The sequence below is a fragment of the Catharus ustulatus genome, chromosome 8 (genome assembly GCF_009819885.2).
Source record: "Catharus ustulatus isolate bCatUst1 chromosome 8, bCatUst1.pri.v2, whole genome shotgun sequence".
In the NCBI taxonomy this organism is placed as follows: domain Eukaryota; kingdom Metazoa; phylum Chordata; class Aves; order Passeriformes; family Turdidae; genus Catharus; species Catharus ustulatus.
In genome coordinates, this window is record NC_046228.1 from 2,356,537 (window position 1) to 2,373,294 (window position 16,758).

At 44.7% G+C, this 16,758-nt stretch overlaps 1 protein-coding gene across 2 annotated transcripts in view; it reads right to left on the reverse strand.

Moving 5' to 3' along the window:
• Positions 1 to 4,139: 4,139 nt before the first annotated feature.
• DOCK1 (dedicator of cytokinesis 1) overlaps positions 4,140 to 16,758 on the reverse strand; it is a 246,904-nt gene continuing 234,285 nt past the window's right edge. For both annotated transcript variants that reach the window (XM_033065521.1, XM_033065520.1), the window contains exons 51-52: positions 14,934 to 15,079; positions 4,140 to 5,214 (exon numbers count right to left, since the gene is read on the reverse strand). In XM_033065521.1, coding sequence (XP_032921412.1) covers positions 5,119 to 5,214; positions 14,934 to 15,079 — 242 coding nt within the window. In that variant the 3' untranslated portion in view covers positions 4,140 to 5,118. The remainder of the gene's footprint in view (positions 5,215 to 14,933; positions 15,080 to 16,758) is intronic.

Consider the following 16,758-nt stretch of genomic DNA (forward strand, 5'->3'; position numbering starts at 1 on the left):
CTGACAGGGACAATGTTTAACATGCAGCAAGAATATGGAGACCTCAACCAGCCAGTGAAGTGAGATGTATCACATAAAAAATGTGTTTGATGTGTGCATGAATACACAGCTGTACCTGCACTCACATGAATCTCTATTCCTGTATCATCAATAAATACATTTTCACTGCAAACTTTTCATCCTTGTCCTCTGTAAAGTCACACAGAACTACAGCCAAGGTAAAGAAAAATGCCTGTGTTAAGACAAAACTGAATTTAAAACCATTTTTACCTTCAGAATTTGTGGCATCATGGGAGACATCTCAGTAATCATAAATGTCAATTACAGGAAACAGCTTCAGGAGTGACCTTTGTGTTCAGCTTCCCAGGGAAAAGAAATGGGATTAAAAAGCCAACAACCCCTGCCCAAGAAATCTTGGGTGGTTTTGTGTGGGTCTCATCTGTGCACCTGTAAAACCCACCCAGGCTGGGACTCAGGGAAATGGAATTAAGGAATCTCCTTTTACCCCATGAGTTGACTTTCACTAAGTGAATTCAAGCTGCTTTTCAGGAAGTGAAAATTAGTGACCACTGAAATTCTGGTTTTTTTCCACTGTCCAGGAACTTGGCACCTCTGAATTATTTATTTCAGGGAAATTTGTGTCACAAAGCCCTGAGGAGCTGCTCTCAAGTGTGAGCAGAGGGACAGCACCTGGGGAAGTTAATCCCTGACCTGTCCCAAAAGGTGAAAATCCCAAAAGGTGAAAACCTGGCCCCTGTGGATGCTGCCAATTCCCTGACCAAGGTCTGCTATGGAGAAGATGGAAGGGTCACCTCTGGAAGCAGAAATGTTGATTGGAACCAAGTCTGAGTGGGGATCTTTGGGTGTGGAGGCACTGGGGGGATGAAGAAGAGATAAATAAATCAGGTCACCCACTCTCACCTTCTCCACAGGCAGCTCAGGGCACGGGGTGGGCAAAGCAAAAATCTCCTTGAGGCCATTGAGGGATGAATTCCCACAGGAATGGGGCAGGTGGAAGGGACACAGATCTGGGTAAAGTCTCTGAAATGAGTTTCTTTTCTGAATTGTTTCACATGAGCTCTCTGCATTAGAGGTCCCAAAGAACGAGACAAGGAATTCCCAAGGCACTGGGATGCTCTGACTCCCAAGTGGATTGAAAAGAAGAGAGCAAACCATGGGAAATCACAGCATTCCTGGGATTGCTCACTGCATGGAAGGAATTAGCTGCTGGCTTTGCTGAAGTGTGTTTTTACCTCTCTTTGAGCATGAGATTCACTCTGCCTGGGTTCTACACAGCCCAGGAGCTGTCAGATTGGGAAAGCAGTGACAATTCGGGTCTGGGAGAGGCTCTGAGCCTGATTTTCAATTCCTAGGCTCAGCTTGCATATTTGTAAAACACACACACAGATGAGGTTTGGAGTCTGTAAGACCCATTTGGAAGTGCAGCTCTTGTTGGAGGAGTCTCACAGGGCTGAATTTAACACTTGCATGAGCACAGGAATTTGCTGAGGACGTGTGAAAACAAACACATTATCAGAAATACAATTTACAGGCACCCACCAAAAGGTCAATGGGAAAACTCTTCCCATCCTTTAGGAAGCAAATGGAAAAGAGGAAAATTCACCCAGCATCACAGCACGAGCAAGAGCAGCCTCTAAAGCAATCCTCACTTAAATACAAGACTTATAGATTTAAAGTTGTCATACATTATTGATTGGCTATGGATATCTGATTGATTGCAGCCAAGAATCCTCTTGAGCAGAGATTGTATGAACAAAAACAAAGAGGGAATTGCAGGGTGAGATCCAGCAGTAAATCCTGAGCCACTCCAGGAGCTGATTTTACAGAAAGGAAAAGTGTGTTGGTGTGATCCAAAGTGACACTGTGGTTTAAGGCAAAAAAACGAGAATATGTAGTTGACCACTGGAGCCACTTTTTATGAGAAGGGCAATTTTTCTGTCTTGGTAACAACAGTGTTGTTTTACTGCTGTGTAAAGTCACTTCTGCTTGGAACTTGAATCGTGTAGCAGCTACCTGAGGTGGAAAATATGACATAAAACTCATGTGTTTTCTGAAGCATTCACTTAGAGATACCCAAGCCATCATTTTGGGCATGGACAGCACACAGGGATGGATGTTCTTAGTGCTGATGTGTGTTTTAGCTCCAACCTGCAGGGACAACCACAACAGTGCAGTGAAAATCTCAGTTTTCTCATGAGTTCCCCTCCTAAACTGTCCTGAAAAAAAGGAAGTGTATACACAGCCCTTCACACAATGCAGTGAGGATAAAACCACCCAGGGAATGTATTCATTTTCTTAGACAAGCTTTTAAAATAACAGTTTATTTTTTTGAGTCAGTGGTATATTTAAAAACAATCTACTGTAAGAGTAAAAAGATTGTAGATAATAAAAAAACCCCGAGGTGTGATGACAATAAAAAAACCACTAGAATATAAAGTTAGTTTCCTTCCTCCCTCCCAAAACCCCATCCCATCAGTCTGATATTTCTCAGAGCTTAATATCTGGAAAAAAAAATGCTTTTTGTTTTTTTCTTTACACTTTCAGCAATTAGGAAATTAAGAATACATAAAGCATTCTTTGCAGGCACATTAATTCATTATGACATGAAAAGCAGGCACCATAAAAATTAAAACATTCTAAAAACCATCATATATACAAACACTGTACAGAATGATGGCACAAGGACAAAGTGATTCCGTTCAGTTCATCCTGATCCAACATGAAATATTACACAACAAAGAAAGGAAAAGGCTCTTCCCATTTCTGTACTCAACATTTAGGTTCAGAGTGACCAGGAGCCCCCTCCCTGCTCAGTTTTCTCTCCCACTCCCTCGTGCTGTTGGCAGCTCTAGGATTCCTTGTTTTCCCCCTCGTGGACACCCAGAAGATGCAGCTGAATGAAAATGGCAGTGGGGGATCACCAATGACTCATTTTACAAATTAATCCCAGATTATCCTGAGCTGGGAGGGTCTCACAGGATCATCAGTGCAGCTCCAGACACCCAACAATCCCACCCTGGGCACCCCTGGGAGCTCTGTCCAAACTCCTGGAGCTCTGGGGCTGTTCCCATTCCCTGGGCAGTGCCAGCACCTCTGGGATGAACCTTTCCCTAAAATCCAACCTGAACCCCCTGGCCCAGCCCCAGCCATCCCTAGCTGTGACAATGAAGATTCAGCTCCTGCCCCTGCATTTCCCTCAGGATGATGCTGATGGCCCAAGGAGGTCTCCTCTCCTCCAGCTGAACATTCCAAGTGCCCTCAGCTGCTCCTCACACGGCTTCTCCTCCAGGCCTTCCCATCCTGGTGGCTCCTTTGGACACTCTCTAACAGTTTAATGTCATTTTTATTGTGACTGGTGCCAGCCTGGTGTCACTCAGTCACTGCCACCCTTTGTGCCTGACCCCTGAGCCAGCTGGCTCACATTTTGTCCAGAATTTTTGTCCACATTTTGTCCAGAAGGATCCATGGGAGACAGTGTCAATAAGCTTTGCAAAAGTCCAAAAAGATTCCACCTCCTAGTTTTCCTGGATCACTGCTGTAAAGGAAATGGGGCTCCACAAGCAGGGCCTTCCCCTCAGGGAGCTGTGCTGCCTGTGCCCCATGACTGCATTGTCCTCAGATGTTTTCCAGAACCTCTCAGAATGTTCTTTTCCATGATTTTATTTGGCCTGTAGTTTCCAGGGTCCTCCTTCTTGCCCTTCTTGAAAATCAGGACAACATTCCCCAGCTTCCAGCCAGCTGGGACCTCTCTGGGCTCCCCAGACTGCTCAAAAACCATCACGAGAGGTTTTATGATGACACCAGCAGCTCTTTGAGGATCCTGGACAAATCCCATCAGGGCCCACAGATCTGCAGGGATCCAGCTGGGGCTGCAGCTCCTGCAGTCTCAGGTTGTCTGGGAGGTGGTCACTGTCACAGTCATGGTCCTCCAGCTCAGGGCACTGGGCTCTTGCTCTGTGACCCAAGTTGAGGACAGAGACAAAGGATGTGCTGCACACCTCTGCCTTGTCCCTGTCCCTGTGTGTGAGGTGCCCATCCCCATCCTGGAATGGGCTGGTGGTATTTTTACACTGCCTTTTGCCATTGATATCTTTGAAAAAAACTCTTTTTTTATTTTGTCCTCCCCAGTTCTGGCAGCTCCAGCTGAGCTTTGACCACGTGAATTTTCTCCCTAGAGTGGGGAGCAGCACCTGTGTTGTTCCCATGCCCCCTGCCCTTGCTTCCACTGGCACACACCCTCCTTCTCCACCTGACACCCAAGAGGAGATCCCTGCTCATCTCTGACTTCCAACATTTAGGAATTGCTGCTCCTGTGCCCTTGGGAGGTGATTTTTAAAAAGGGACCAGCACTGATGGACCCCCAGCACCTGCAAAAACATTTTCCCAGGGGACTTTACAAATTCCCTGAGCATTCTCATGGGGAGGGGAGGTTTTGCTGCACTTTTCCTCCTCTCACCAAAGGTTTCAAACTCGATGGCATGGTGGTCACAGTGGCCAAGACAGCCCCAAATCTCCACTTTGCTCATTGCAATCAGGTTATTTGCAACACAGACCAATTTCACAAATCAGTGGTGTCTGATTTTTAACCCTGGGCTAAAATCCCTGGTATTCAGGGAAATCCTACAGCAGCTTCACCTCACTGGGAAATCCCCTCTTGCCCTGAACATTGTCATTGATTCCTATATACACTGAGATTAGGTACAAAAACTCTGCTCATTTGAAACTCCAGAGGTACCCAAAATCTTTAGGTACAAAATTTCCAGCTCTCATTTCCATCTCCACGTTTAGCTCTGTGCCTGGCATTATCCAGAAGCAGGGAGAAGGTTTAGGAAGAGGCTTCTGTCAGTTGATGGGAGTTCCCAGTCTCAAGTAGAAATCCAGATTTCTTTCAAGTTATGGGAGGGAACAACCCCAAAACCAGGGGGATGTAGTGTTGGGTCCGACACACGGCGAGAATTGGATTTCTTACGGAGTTATCATTGCACTAAATGTTAGATACTGCACACCTGAATGAGGTAAACATTATAGACCATAAAATACTTAGGGAAATGAATTGTTACAGCTTTATCTTTGGAAAAAAAAACCCTGCTTCCTTCTTCACTGGACAATCCCAGAGTCAACAGACGTTTGCTTCCGCGTCGTCTTGGGAGGCGGCGGCGGCGGAGTCTTGCTGGGGAGTGGAGGAGGCAGGTGCTGCAAGAAAACAATTTGGGCAGGTTATTCCAGGTTATCAGGCACTCCAGTGTTAGGGATGAATGGAATTCTGGAAGGTTTTTGTGCCATCTCTCAGTGCAAAAGGCAGCAGGTGAGTGTGGAGCCCTGTGCCTCACAAAAACCTCTCCCTGCAGGATTTGCTGTGAACACACTCAGCCATTACTTTTAAATATAACTTTTACTTTTGACAGTGAAAAAAAACTCTCTCAGGAGTTCAGGATTAATTAGCTCAATATTTAAGGAAAAAATCTTTTGAAAGCACTGGAGAAGTTTATAATTCCCCACTTTATATCATGATAGGATATTGATTTCTTGGTCCATATTGATTGCCCTCAGCCTCTAGGCACTCAGAGCTTAAAAGCCAAGCTGAAGCAATGGCTTCATTGCTTTTCCATTATAGTTTGGATTTTGCACAGTTAGAATAGAAATATTTAAACAAAAACCAAAAAAGAAACAATTTAAAATCATTTAGTGAGATAAGTAACTCGCAATTTACTATTACCCACACAGTTATAATTAAAATACCCTGAACATAAATGCAGAACGTTCAAATATATGAATTCTAAATCACTTTACATATCTCACAACAGAAGAGCATCCCCAGTTAGAATCACCAGCTAATTGGACAAATTAAAAAAGCCATTATGGAAATTAAGACTTTTTTTCCCTAATGTTGAAACGCACAAATGATAAAACCCATTGCAGAAAGAGCTGGAGCCTGCTGCATTTGCAGCAGCTTTTCCCAGCATTTGGGCTGTGCAGGCAGCACAGGTTTCCCAGAGGCTGTGCTGCAGTGTCACAGCTCATCAACGCTGCTCTGCCTTTGTTTTTCCCTCACATTCTCCCCCTTTTGTTTTCCTCCAAGGTCAATGATGCTTTTCCAGTTGTTTGTTCGTGTCCTGCCTCCCCCAGCCCAGCTGGCTCCACACAGGCACAGCTCTGCCCAAATCCCTTGGTCACCTCTGCAAGAACAGCCCAAGCACCTGCAGTGCCTCAGTGCTGGCCACAATTCCTGCTGGGCTGTCAGGATCAGGAAGATCCTGGGATCCAAACAACTGAGACACCCCAGGGAGGTGCATAAACCCCAAACTGGTTCTTTTCAGAGCTATCCAAGGATGCTGTCCCTAAAAGAAGAGAGGTTCAGGGTGATGCCAGGACATCTCAGTCCCTCCTCTGCTCAGTGGTGCTCTCATGACTGGGAGTTTTCAGAGATGAGTAAGAGCAGAAGAAAAACAACCTTTAAGGTAACTAAATATGCTCTCCCAAGCAGGAGAGCATGGAGTTACAAATCTGAGACTTCACCAGACAGTTTTACTGATCACAGACTAAGGAGAAAGCTGGAATGCAAGCTGGCTGAGCCAGGCAGGCTGGATTTTTGCTGGAATCTCTTTCCTGTATCCCACCTGCACAGCAGCACTTTCCAATCCATTTTACACCTCTCCTCATCCCTCCCAACTCTCTCCCCAGGAAAGGGAAGAGGGATCCCAAACCACCACAGGTGAGCCATGCCCTGAGCTTGTCTCTCCATTCTCCACTCTCCATTTCCCAGCCTCTCTTTCTGCCTGCTCCCAGCTTCCTCCTTGGCTTCAAAATGCTCTCTGGCACCTTGGCAATCCATTGGGTTTGATCTGCTGTGGAGTGAGAATCTCTGAACCCAAAGCAAGGCTCCAGAGCCAGGTGGCAGGTCTGGAAAGTCTGCCTGGAAAAGGGGCAGCCACAGCTGGCACTGGGCACAGGAGTCACTGCTGGCCTTGGAGTGCTGGGGGAACACTGGACTGGGTGATTTTGGCCCTTCCCAGCATAAATGATTCCATGATTTCCCACAGCAGGCTCCAAGTGGGCACTGTGTGCTCCTGACTTCCAGCGGGGTGTGATGATCTCTGAGTCAGAAAAGTCAACAGATTCATATGAAAGGCAGATAAAATAAGAATGTCAATTTTTTTTACTACATGCAAAATGGAAGATTTTGTTTGGTTTTTAATTAAAATGCCACTGCTGATCTGCCTCTGAAGTGTTACAGCCAGAACCATTAAATATTTCCTCTACCTGAGCAAATCCCCTCCTTAACTTGGCACATTAACTCCTGAATTCCTGCTAAGGCACCTGAATAAGTGTCAGTTGTGATCTGAAGATTCCAAAAAACTTTGAAAACTTGCTCAATTACAAGAGCTCTGGGAAAGCTCTGGGAAATGCTGGTGGTCTGCAGAACATCCAACACCTCATGGAGCTGACATTCTCTTCAAACTCCATACACCAAGTGTCCCTCAAAAACACAGCAATATAAAATATAAATATAAACCTTTCCTCTCTGCTTTGCTCTCTTTAACTTCATATTCATCACCAGGAAAAAAAAAAATCCAACTCTGCTGATAGCATCATTTGTGCAAATCCATTTTGAATTTAAATAACACTCTATTGGCAATAATTCTCAATTCAATTAGATCAAAGGCATTTCTCAACCAAATGAGCCCCTTCATATTGATCAGAGAACAATCAAATCAGCCCTGAAAACCTGCTTCTGAAAAGCAGAGACAATGCAAATACAATGAGAAGAAGCTAAATATATATGCTATAAATAACAAGCTCAAAACCTACCCGAGCTCAGATTCTGCAAGCAAATTAGGCAGAAAGAAATAGCAGAGATAGGTAGATAATTATTATAATTGAATTTACAATTTCCATTAGAAAGTCGGATAAATTTAGCACATGCTCATTTATATAATAAGCTCCCAATGAATATATTCAGTAGGATGTGTAATGCTGGTGGGGCAGCATTGTTGGGAATTTTGCAAGACAAAACATTCCATTATGGAGCTGGGGCTGCTCCAAAGCAGCACTCCCAGGGCTGATCCCTCCTTCTTCTATCCCAGGACAGAAGAAATTCAACCTCATTTCCTCCCTCCCTTTACCACCACACTCACAACAATCATTATTGGGTTTAAAAAGTTCATTTTTGCTGCGCTTCCCCTCAGAAACTTTGCAATAAAAATAGTTTGCCTTGATTTTGTGTTTAATTAAGACTCTCTTTGCAGAGTTTGTGTTTGTATCTCGGTGGGTAATTGTGAACCTGGCTCTTCCCCTTCCTTCCTGACAAACTGACAGAGGCTGCTGCTTCACATCCCAACCTATTTTGGGCAGAATCCTTGACTCAGGGGGACCTCAGGGGAAGCAGAAACCTTATGTAAAAGGCACATCTGCAACACAGAAACAATCTGTTCCTTCTGCCTCAGACATGAAATTGCTCCCATTTGTTTGCTGGTTTTTTTTTTTCTTTCCCTGATACAGAAAAGAATCAAGTTTAAAAACATTTGTCTGCATTCTCTTACAGAGAGATATAAACTGCACTACACCAGGCGTGCTCGGGATGTAGTAAAAATCAATTACAGAAGATGAGAAAATGAATTTTATTTTTTTTTTTGCTACTCTGAAGCAGCAAAATGAGAGAGGAGCTGTTTTTTGTTGAGAGAACATTGTTAAAAGAAACAACTACAAAAAAAATCAAACAGAATTTGATTCTCCAGAACGGTCCTTGTGGCACTGCAGGAGATTTCTTCCTGTGCAAGGAACTCTTTTTCCTGGAAATTCAATGGTCACCCATAGGACACACTCTGGAGATCCAGTGAGAAGCATTTTTGCTTTGGATTAAGGGATCACAAGCAGCAGAAATGGGATGGAAATGTTGCCCATCACACCCAGGAGTGTGAAAATGCTTTCACTGTGTTGTTCCTTCAGCACAGAGCTGAGGTGCCCTGACAACAAGGTGGTTATTTCATGTCTGCAGTGAGAAATAACACTGGAGTGTGAGGCTCTGGCTGAACAACTCTGCTCTGTGAAAGAGCCAGCAGGGAGAGCAGCCCAGCTCCACTAATGGCAGCCAAATTACAGACAGTTTAAGCTAATTGGCTGTTTGACCCAGGGAGCAAAGTTCTGTGGAAAATCCAGCAGGTAACTGATGTGAAATGATTCTCCAGCCCCTGCTTCATCCATCAGCTGCTAGAGTCTCCTCTGGTCTGTGGCACAGCCACTGCTGTCCCTGCTGAGTGACTGCAGGGAGGGGCATCTGAAGGGTTCTGCAGAGATGTTCTGGTGTGACCCCATCCCTGAGCCCTTCCCAGGGCAGCAAAATGGTAACCTGGAATTGTTCCAGTGTCCCAGAGCAGACCAAAGGGGCTCCTCTGCTCTGAGACAGCCTGGGGGTGCTCACCTGGACAGGAGAAACTCCAGGGAGAGCTCAGAGCCCCTTCCAGGACCTAAAGGAGATCCAGGAGAGCTGGGGAGGGACTGGGGATAAGGGATGGAAGGGACAGTACACAGGGAATGGCTTTAAGCTGACAGTGGGTACATTTAGATGGGATTTTGGGCAGGAATTGTTCCCTGGCAGGGCTGGGATGGAATTCCCAGATTTGCTGTGGCTGCCCCTGGATCCCTGGCAGTGCCCAAGGCCAGGTTGGACATTGGGGTTGGACACTGGGGACAGTGGGAGGTGTCCCTGCCATGGCTGGGTGGCACTGGGGGGTTTAAGGTCCCTTCCCACCCTGTTTGATGATTCTGTGACTTCCCCCATGATTTCTGGCAGGGCCCTGCCTGGGGGATGCTCCTGCAGGGGACAATGGATGAGGGCAGAGCTGGACCTGACAGGGGTCTGCACCCCTCATGCAGGGAGGACCTGGCTCCTGGAGTGTGACAGCTCTGCTGGGGCACAGCTAAGGCCACCTTCCCCCTGTGGAAGCACATTCCTCCATGGGCACACCATCAGTATTGCTGCCCACTCTGGATGGTAACTCCATTTCCCCAATTCCAGTCTGTGCACAAACAGACCTCAGGAGGGATGAGCAAAACACTCAGAATCAGCTTTAGAGTCCAGACTGACCCTGAATTCCTCACTGAAGGGTCAGGTCCTGCAAGAGAGAGAAACCAGCACATCAGCCTGGCCCAAACCACAGCCTGATCCCATGGGACAGCAGGACATGGCAACTCCCTAAAATAAATCAGGGGACACATCACATGTCTGGGCAGACAGCAGGACACAGATTTCACTCCAAATCCTGTAAAAAGCAGTGGCAGCCCACTGACTTGGAGACTTATTAAAAAGTAAATGAATTCTTCAGAAACTCTTTGCTCAGCAACATCTTAACTCACCCAAGAGTGAGGGACTGGCACAGGAGGAAGGGCTTGCAAGGCTTCCCATCCCCAGCAGGCAAAAATAATGATCAGATGGCAAATAAACCCTGCATTTTAATTATTTTTCTTTTTCTTCTGGGCACACTGTCCAAACTCCTGGAGCTGTGGCAGCCTTGGGGCTGTGCCCATTCCCTGGGTGCACCCTCTGGGGATGAACCTTTTCCTGATAGCCACCCTAAACCCTCCTGGCACAGCTCCAGCCATTCCCTGGCTCCTGGCCCTGCTCACAGACAGCAGAGAGCAGAGAGGAGCTGTAGGCTGCTCCTGCAACCCCTCAAGTTGTGCTCCTCAATTCCCTGCTCCCCAAAACTCCAGCTGCATTTCCAGCCTCTTTGTCCTTGTCCACATGAGGACAGCACATCTGCTGAAACCTTTAAGGTTAATTTTTTCCTCCCTGCAGCTGATACAAGAGAAAATTTCCAGTATTGCAGCACCTGCATTGCAACACATGAAAAATCCCCCTGGGTTGAGCCTTTTGTGTGTTATATCTGAATTTTATCATCCTGTTATACCCCAATAAGCAACCAGAAAATTCCCCATAGAGCAGAGAATCAACCCAAGGCTGTTCTGCTCCTTGCAGGCTTCAGCCATCCCCAGTCCCACCTGTGCTGGATTGATGGAGATGTTCCCATCCCAACCATTATCCCATGCTTAGGAAGTGTTATAGCCAATATTAGCAACCCAAGTGCTCCTTTGTCTATTTTCTTTGAGCTCCTTCCCTGCTCTGAATACTAAGCAGGAGCTTGATTTGTATGCAAGGGTGAGGATGAACCCATAAAGAATGATAAGTGCCTAAAGGAATCCCTTGATGTAATAATAATCCTTGCAGGAGTTGTAGATTTCTTTTTTTTTTTTTTTTTTATGTTCCCATATATTATTAAGGACATTTTTAGCAGAACAAATCACAGGGAGCAAGAAAATATCTACAAGGGTCTCAGAGTTAAAAAAGAGTAAGGGACAATCAGGAAATGATAATGAGGTGATCACCTGGACTAAAGATTTCAGGTAAAGCAAGGTAACAGTGGACTCTGACCATCTGAGATTGCTGCCTCATAAATGACATTACTGCCTGCAGGTTGGCTTGGAGCAGCTGATCCCTCTCTGGCTGCCTGCTCTGAGTTCACTACAGCACTTCTCCTGCCTTTCCCAACCCACTGCAAGACAACCAGAGTGCAAAACACAATCATTCCTCACACGAGGAGATATTTCCAGTTTAAAAGCTGCTCAGATAATCTTATCTCTAATAGGTTTTACTGATTTTTCTTCACTGATACAACAGCAGTGTAATTTAAAAGATGATCAGTTTACCAGGCAGAGAATTATCCAGTTATGAATTATGGAGCTATTTGACCCATGAAACATAAGTCATTAAAACTGTGGAGTGGGATTTAATCACAGCAGCAATGAGAATTTACCCATCTGAACTTTCATGTCCAGCACTGCTCATTTTCTTGATGTTCTTTAAAAGCTTCCTTCCTACCAGCCTGATGAAATAAAGGCACAGAGTGACTGTTTGAAGATTAGAAACTCTCTCCAAAATCAATTCTAAACCCAATAATCACAGAATCTGCTGAGGTGGAGGGACCTGCAAGGATCAGCCAGTCCTGGCCTGCACAGGACAGGTGGCTCTGGGATGGATCTGCTTTGGGTCCTTCTGCCAGGCTTTGAATCCACATCCCATGGTCTTGGAAAGCTTATAAAAATACAGATGCTGAAGAGAATTTTGGGCAGTTACATAAGAAGATGTAGCCTGGGTCTGATTGCATTTCTTAGCTATTAAATCCTGATGCCCTTCAACACCAGATGTTAAAAAATGGATTCTGTTCCTACAGAGACAAAATGTTGTAAAAAAAAAACGAGAGAAGCTTGAGCAATCAAGACTGGAAAGAGCAGAAATATTAAGAGCTGAATAAAACTTTGCAAAAAACCACGGGAGTATATTGGTAGTATATTTATGAACTCCCATTTAATGATGTGGAAATGCTGCTTGTGGCAGGTACAGGAGCTGCACAAGGTCACAGAGCAAATCAGGCTGAATTATCTCCAGGTCTGGGCTCCCAAAACCACACCCCCAAGGCATCTGGGGGTTGTAGAGTAAATAAAAACATCAATCCCCAGAGTGGAAACCCCTTCCAAAATCCTCATCAGTCAGAGAAAAAAGAAACCTGTCTGCCAGGATTTTATTTCTTATCACTCTTTAATACTTTTTAGCTAAAAACTGAACTCATCTTAGCAATCCTGAGCTACTACCACAGCCTAAACCTTATAGTACATCACACAAAATGAATTTACTGCTGTGGAGTTTATGCAGAAAGGAGGTGAAGAAATGTGAATTCTAATGTGAGTTTCTCAACTTTCTTCCTGAAGATGGATTCCTTAGACAAACCTCCTGGCAGCCCTGCTGTACATTCTGTAATTTTCCACTTAGAGGTCTGTATTCAGGGCAAATGAGAACTGGCCCCTGAGACAGAAGCTGGGGAAATGGGCTACAAGGTTAGAAGTGCAGTAAAGTTTGATGGAAATGAGAGGAAAAATGAAAATATTGACTATAATGATCCAGCCATGGGGAACAGCTATGGAAGAGAGGATGGGAGCAGGGAATTTTTCAGTATATGCAAATAAAGAGTAAAACATGATGTTTTGAATATCTCTATTGACACTCCTGAAGTTACTTCTATACCTGTTTGTGTTTTCTGTTTTGTTTTTTTTTTTACCATTCAGCCTGAAATTGTAAAACAATTTAAAAAAACCACAGTTCCTGTAACAACAAAGGCACAATTTCAGCCATGGAAAAGCTGGACTCGTGCACTGGGACAAACTGTGTTAAACACAACTATTCAGAGTCAAACCAAACTCCTGCCTGACTCCTCCTCTTTGACATTAGAAAAGCTTCCTGTTGCCATGAAATTTGCTGGAAAGCAAATTACTCAACAGAATTTCACTGGGATGGTGAACTTCAGAGGAAAATCCTGGATGACACCTCTGCCAAGAAAAAAAGATCAGTTCTGCTGGGAAGTTTTTCACAAAATAGCTCGGTCAAAATTCGACATTTCAAAGTCAAACAAAACTTGTGACCATGTGGGGTCTCACTGATTTGATTGGTAAAAAAATTGAATTAATTCCCCAAAGTCAAGCCTGTTTAGAGGGTAAGGGGTGAATGATCTCTCCCTGTCCTTATCTCAGTCCATGAGACTTTCATCAGATTTTCTTTCCCTGCCCAGCTGAGGAGGGCAGTGATGGAGAATCTTTGCTGGGCACCAGCCAGGACCAACCCTCCACACCCCTTTACATGTATTGTTTTGCCCATAAAGAAAATAAAAGGTATTTCTCAAAAGTGCTGCTTTAAAGAAAAGGACCACATTCTTTTTAAAAGCTTCCAGCTACAGGAAACAAAGCTGAAAAAGTGAATTTTCCTCAGAAAGCTGCAAACCCTGTTGGTGATGAAGGGTTTCTGAGCTCCTTTGCCTCAAAGGGGACACGAGTTTGCCTCAAGGAAATCAATGAGTGGTGACTCAACATAGGCAGAGCAGAGCTGCAGGAAGGGAAGGTGGCAAGTTCATGTTTTATTTCCTTTCCTGACACAGGACTGAAAGGCTTTAAATCCAATTTGTTGCTCCTGCTGGTTAAAGCTCCCTGCCCAACAAACCCAACAACATCAGGTGTGGAATTCCCCAGAATGAATCCAGTTTTCCTGCAGGTGGATCCTCACACTGCTGACCCTGCAGAGCCTCTGGGTCAGCTCAGGGATGCAGGAGCAGGTTCCAGCTCCCCTGGGATGGCTCAGGGAACACAGACCTGCAGAAGGGATCACTCCCTGTTTGCAATACAGGATGTGACCAAAAGTCTGGATTCTGTCACATCTGTTAAACCAGCTGGGGCAGTGATCCTGATTTCTATGGGATATATTCCTGTTAATGGGCCAGCTGTTAAACCAGCTGGGGCAGTGTTCTTCATCTTTTCATAACCATCCTTCCTCCAGGAGATCTCTCCTGTTCAGGGCCACTGAGTCCCACTGTGTGACTGATAAAATTCCATCATCCCATGGGGAGATGCTCCAGCCAGGGGGAGGAGCCAAGCATTTCCTACCCTGATAAAATCTGAGATTTGGAACATCAGAGCAGCCTTTCCCACTGGATTCTAGAGGAAAACCAGACCCTTCCACATCACCACTGGACCTTGGGAGGAAAACTGCACCTTGTACAGGAGCACTGCTCCAGCTGAGCCACATCTGTCACTGCAGGAGGATGCAGCCACCATGGGATGGGACTGCTGCCAACACCCTGCCTGACAGGGTGTCAGGCTTGTACTCTGATCTGTGTCAGGGTTTGGGGGTTTGTTCTTTGTAGTGCTGTATTTCTATTTTAATTTCCCTAGTAAGGAACTGTTATTCCTAATTCTCATATCTTTGCCTGAGAGCTGCTTGATTTCAAAATTATAATAATTTGGAGGGAGGGGGTTTCCATTCTCCATTTCAAAGAGAAGCTCCTGCCTTTCTCAGCAGACACCTGGGCACTCACCCTCTGGTGGGCAGGGGGGGACGTGGTGGGGCTGATCAGGTCCTGGCTCTCCAGGAGGTTCCCGTAGTCGGCCGTGCTTCCTTTGAGGGGCAGAGGAGGGGGAACGTCGGGGATGTCGGAGCTGGACATCCCATTCAGCTCCAGATCTGCAAAAAACAACCCTGGGTTAGCTCTGCCAGCAGCTGAATCCTGCAATTCCACAATGCTTTGGGTTGGAAGGGACCTCATGGATCATCCAGCCCATGGGCACCTTCCACTGTTCCAGGTTGCTCCAAGCCCTGGCATTGGACTCACTTTAAAATGTCTTCAAAATACTTCAACACCCCCTTGTTTTTAATAAAACATCATTTTTGTTTCATATTTCCCACCAATATATTCATAGCTTAGAAAATATCATTTTCCCACCTTCAAGCTCGCCATGTACATTAAAACACAATAAAAGTTTTGCAAAGTGCACGAAGAAAATATAACCTGGCTAAGTCTTACTGACTTTCTCCCAGTAAAATAAAAGCTCCCTGTTAATAAAATGCACAAATGAAAGCCTGGAATTAAGTACATCTCTCTCCAAAACTTTCAGGCTCCAGGTAACTATAACAAATGAGCAGCCATTAGTTGTTGAGTAAATAAAATCATGCACGAGAAAGTACCAAACATTTATTATTCCTGTTTGCTGGGTAGAAAATTCCCTTTTCTTAGCAGATAAATCCTCCCAGGTATGTGCTGGAGAGGCAAATAGCCTGAGGGACAATAAAGTTTATGGAGGCCTGAGTGATACATAGGTTTTTGGGGAGAAATCCCCCCATGGTGTATTTCAGGGTAATTCAGTCATTTTAATACACTTATTTTAATTCAGCCATTTGAATAAAATCCACTGCGATCTCTATGAGATAAGAAACTGAAATGATCCTTTTATAAATGAGGGAATTTGATTTAGGAAAAGGAAAAAAAAAGGTGATTTCTATTTTATTTTCCTGGCATGATCTGTGAAACAAGAGAGGACTTGTTTATGCAGATGTTTTTATTGCAAAGCTCATATCAGTATTTTATTAAAAGTGTGATTTTATTGTTCTCCAAAATGGCCTCTCACAACACGATTTAACTCTAAGGTGGCTCTATTGATTTGTCACTGAAAACTGTAATTTTACTCCTCATCCTTCCACCTGAACTCTTGAAAAAACTTTATTTTCCATCCTGGGACTCCACATTTTCAGTGGCTTCCTCTCCATTAGGCTGAAAAATGTTGTTTGTCCACCAGGACCTGAATTTCTCATTGCTGTTTCCACTGCTCCTGTTTTTCACCCTTCCCTTTCTACAGAGAGCATTTCTCCTTTCCCCAGACATTCCTAAGAGTTTTCCTTCTGGATGTCCATGAGGATCTCCTGCTCAGCTCATGGAATGAAACTGCAGCTGCAAAACCACGTTGGGGATTTGGAACTAAAGACTGATGCTGGGAATGAACTGCCCTGTCCATTCTGGATGAATTCCCCATCCATTCTAAAGAAATCAGGAATCTGAGATCTTTAATGTCACAGAACAACTCCTTGGCACAGGTCCTGCACACCTTCCCCACAACTAAACATCTCTATCTTAGCTAAATATATTTATATCTGGATTTTTTTGGGTTGGTTTTTCCATGCAGTTTAGGATATTACAGGGAACTGTTTGGGAAATGGCATTTTCTTTTGTTAGAGCTTTAGCAAAACCTTGGAAAGAGAAACCTTTCTGTATTTACCAGAAACAACCCATGTTTTTAAGCCCCTTTGTAGACATTCCTTGGGAAACTGAGTGGAATAACACACAATTTCCCAAAAATAAAGTAAATTTA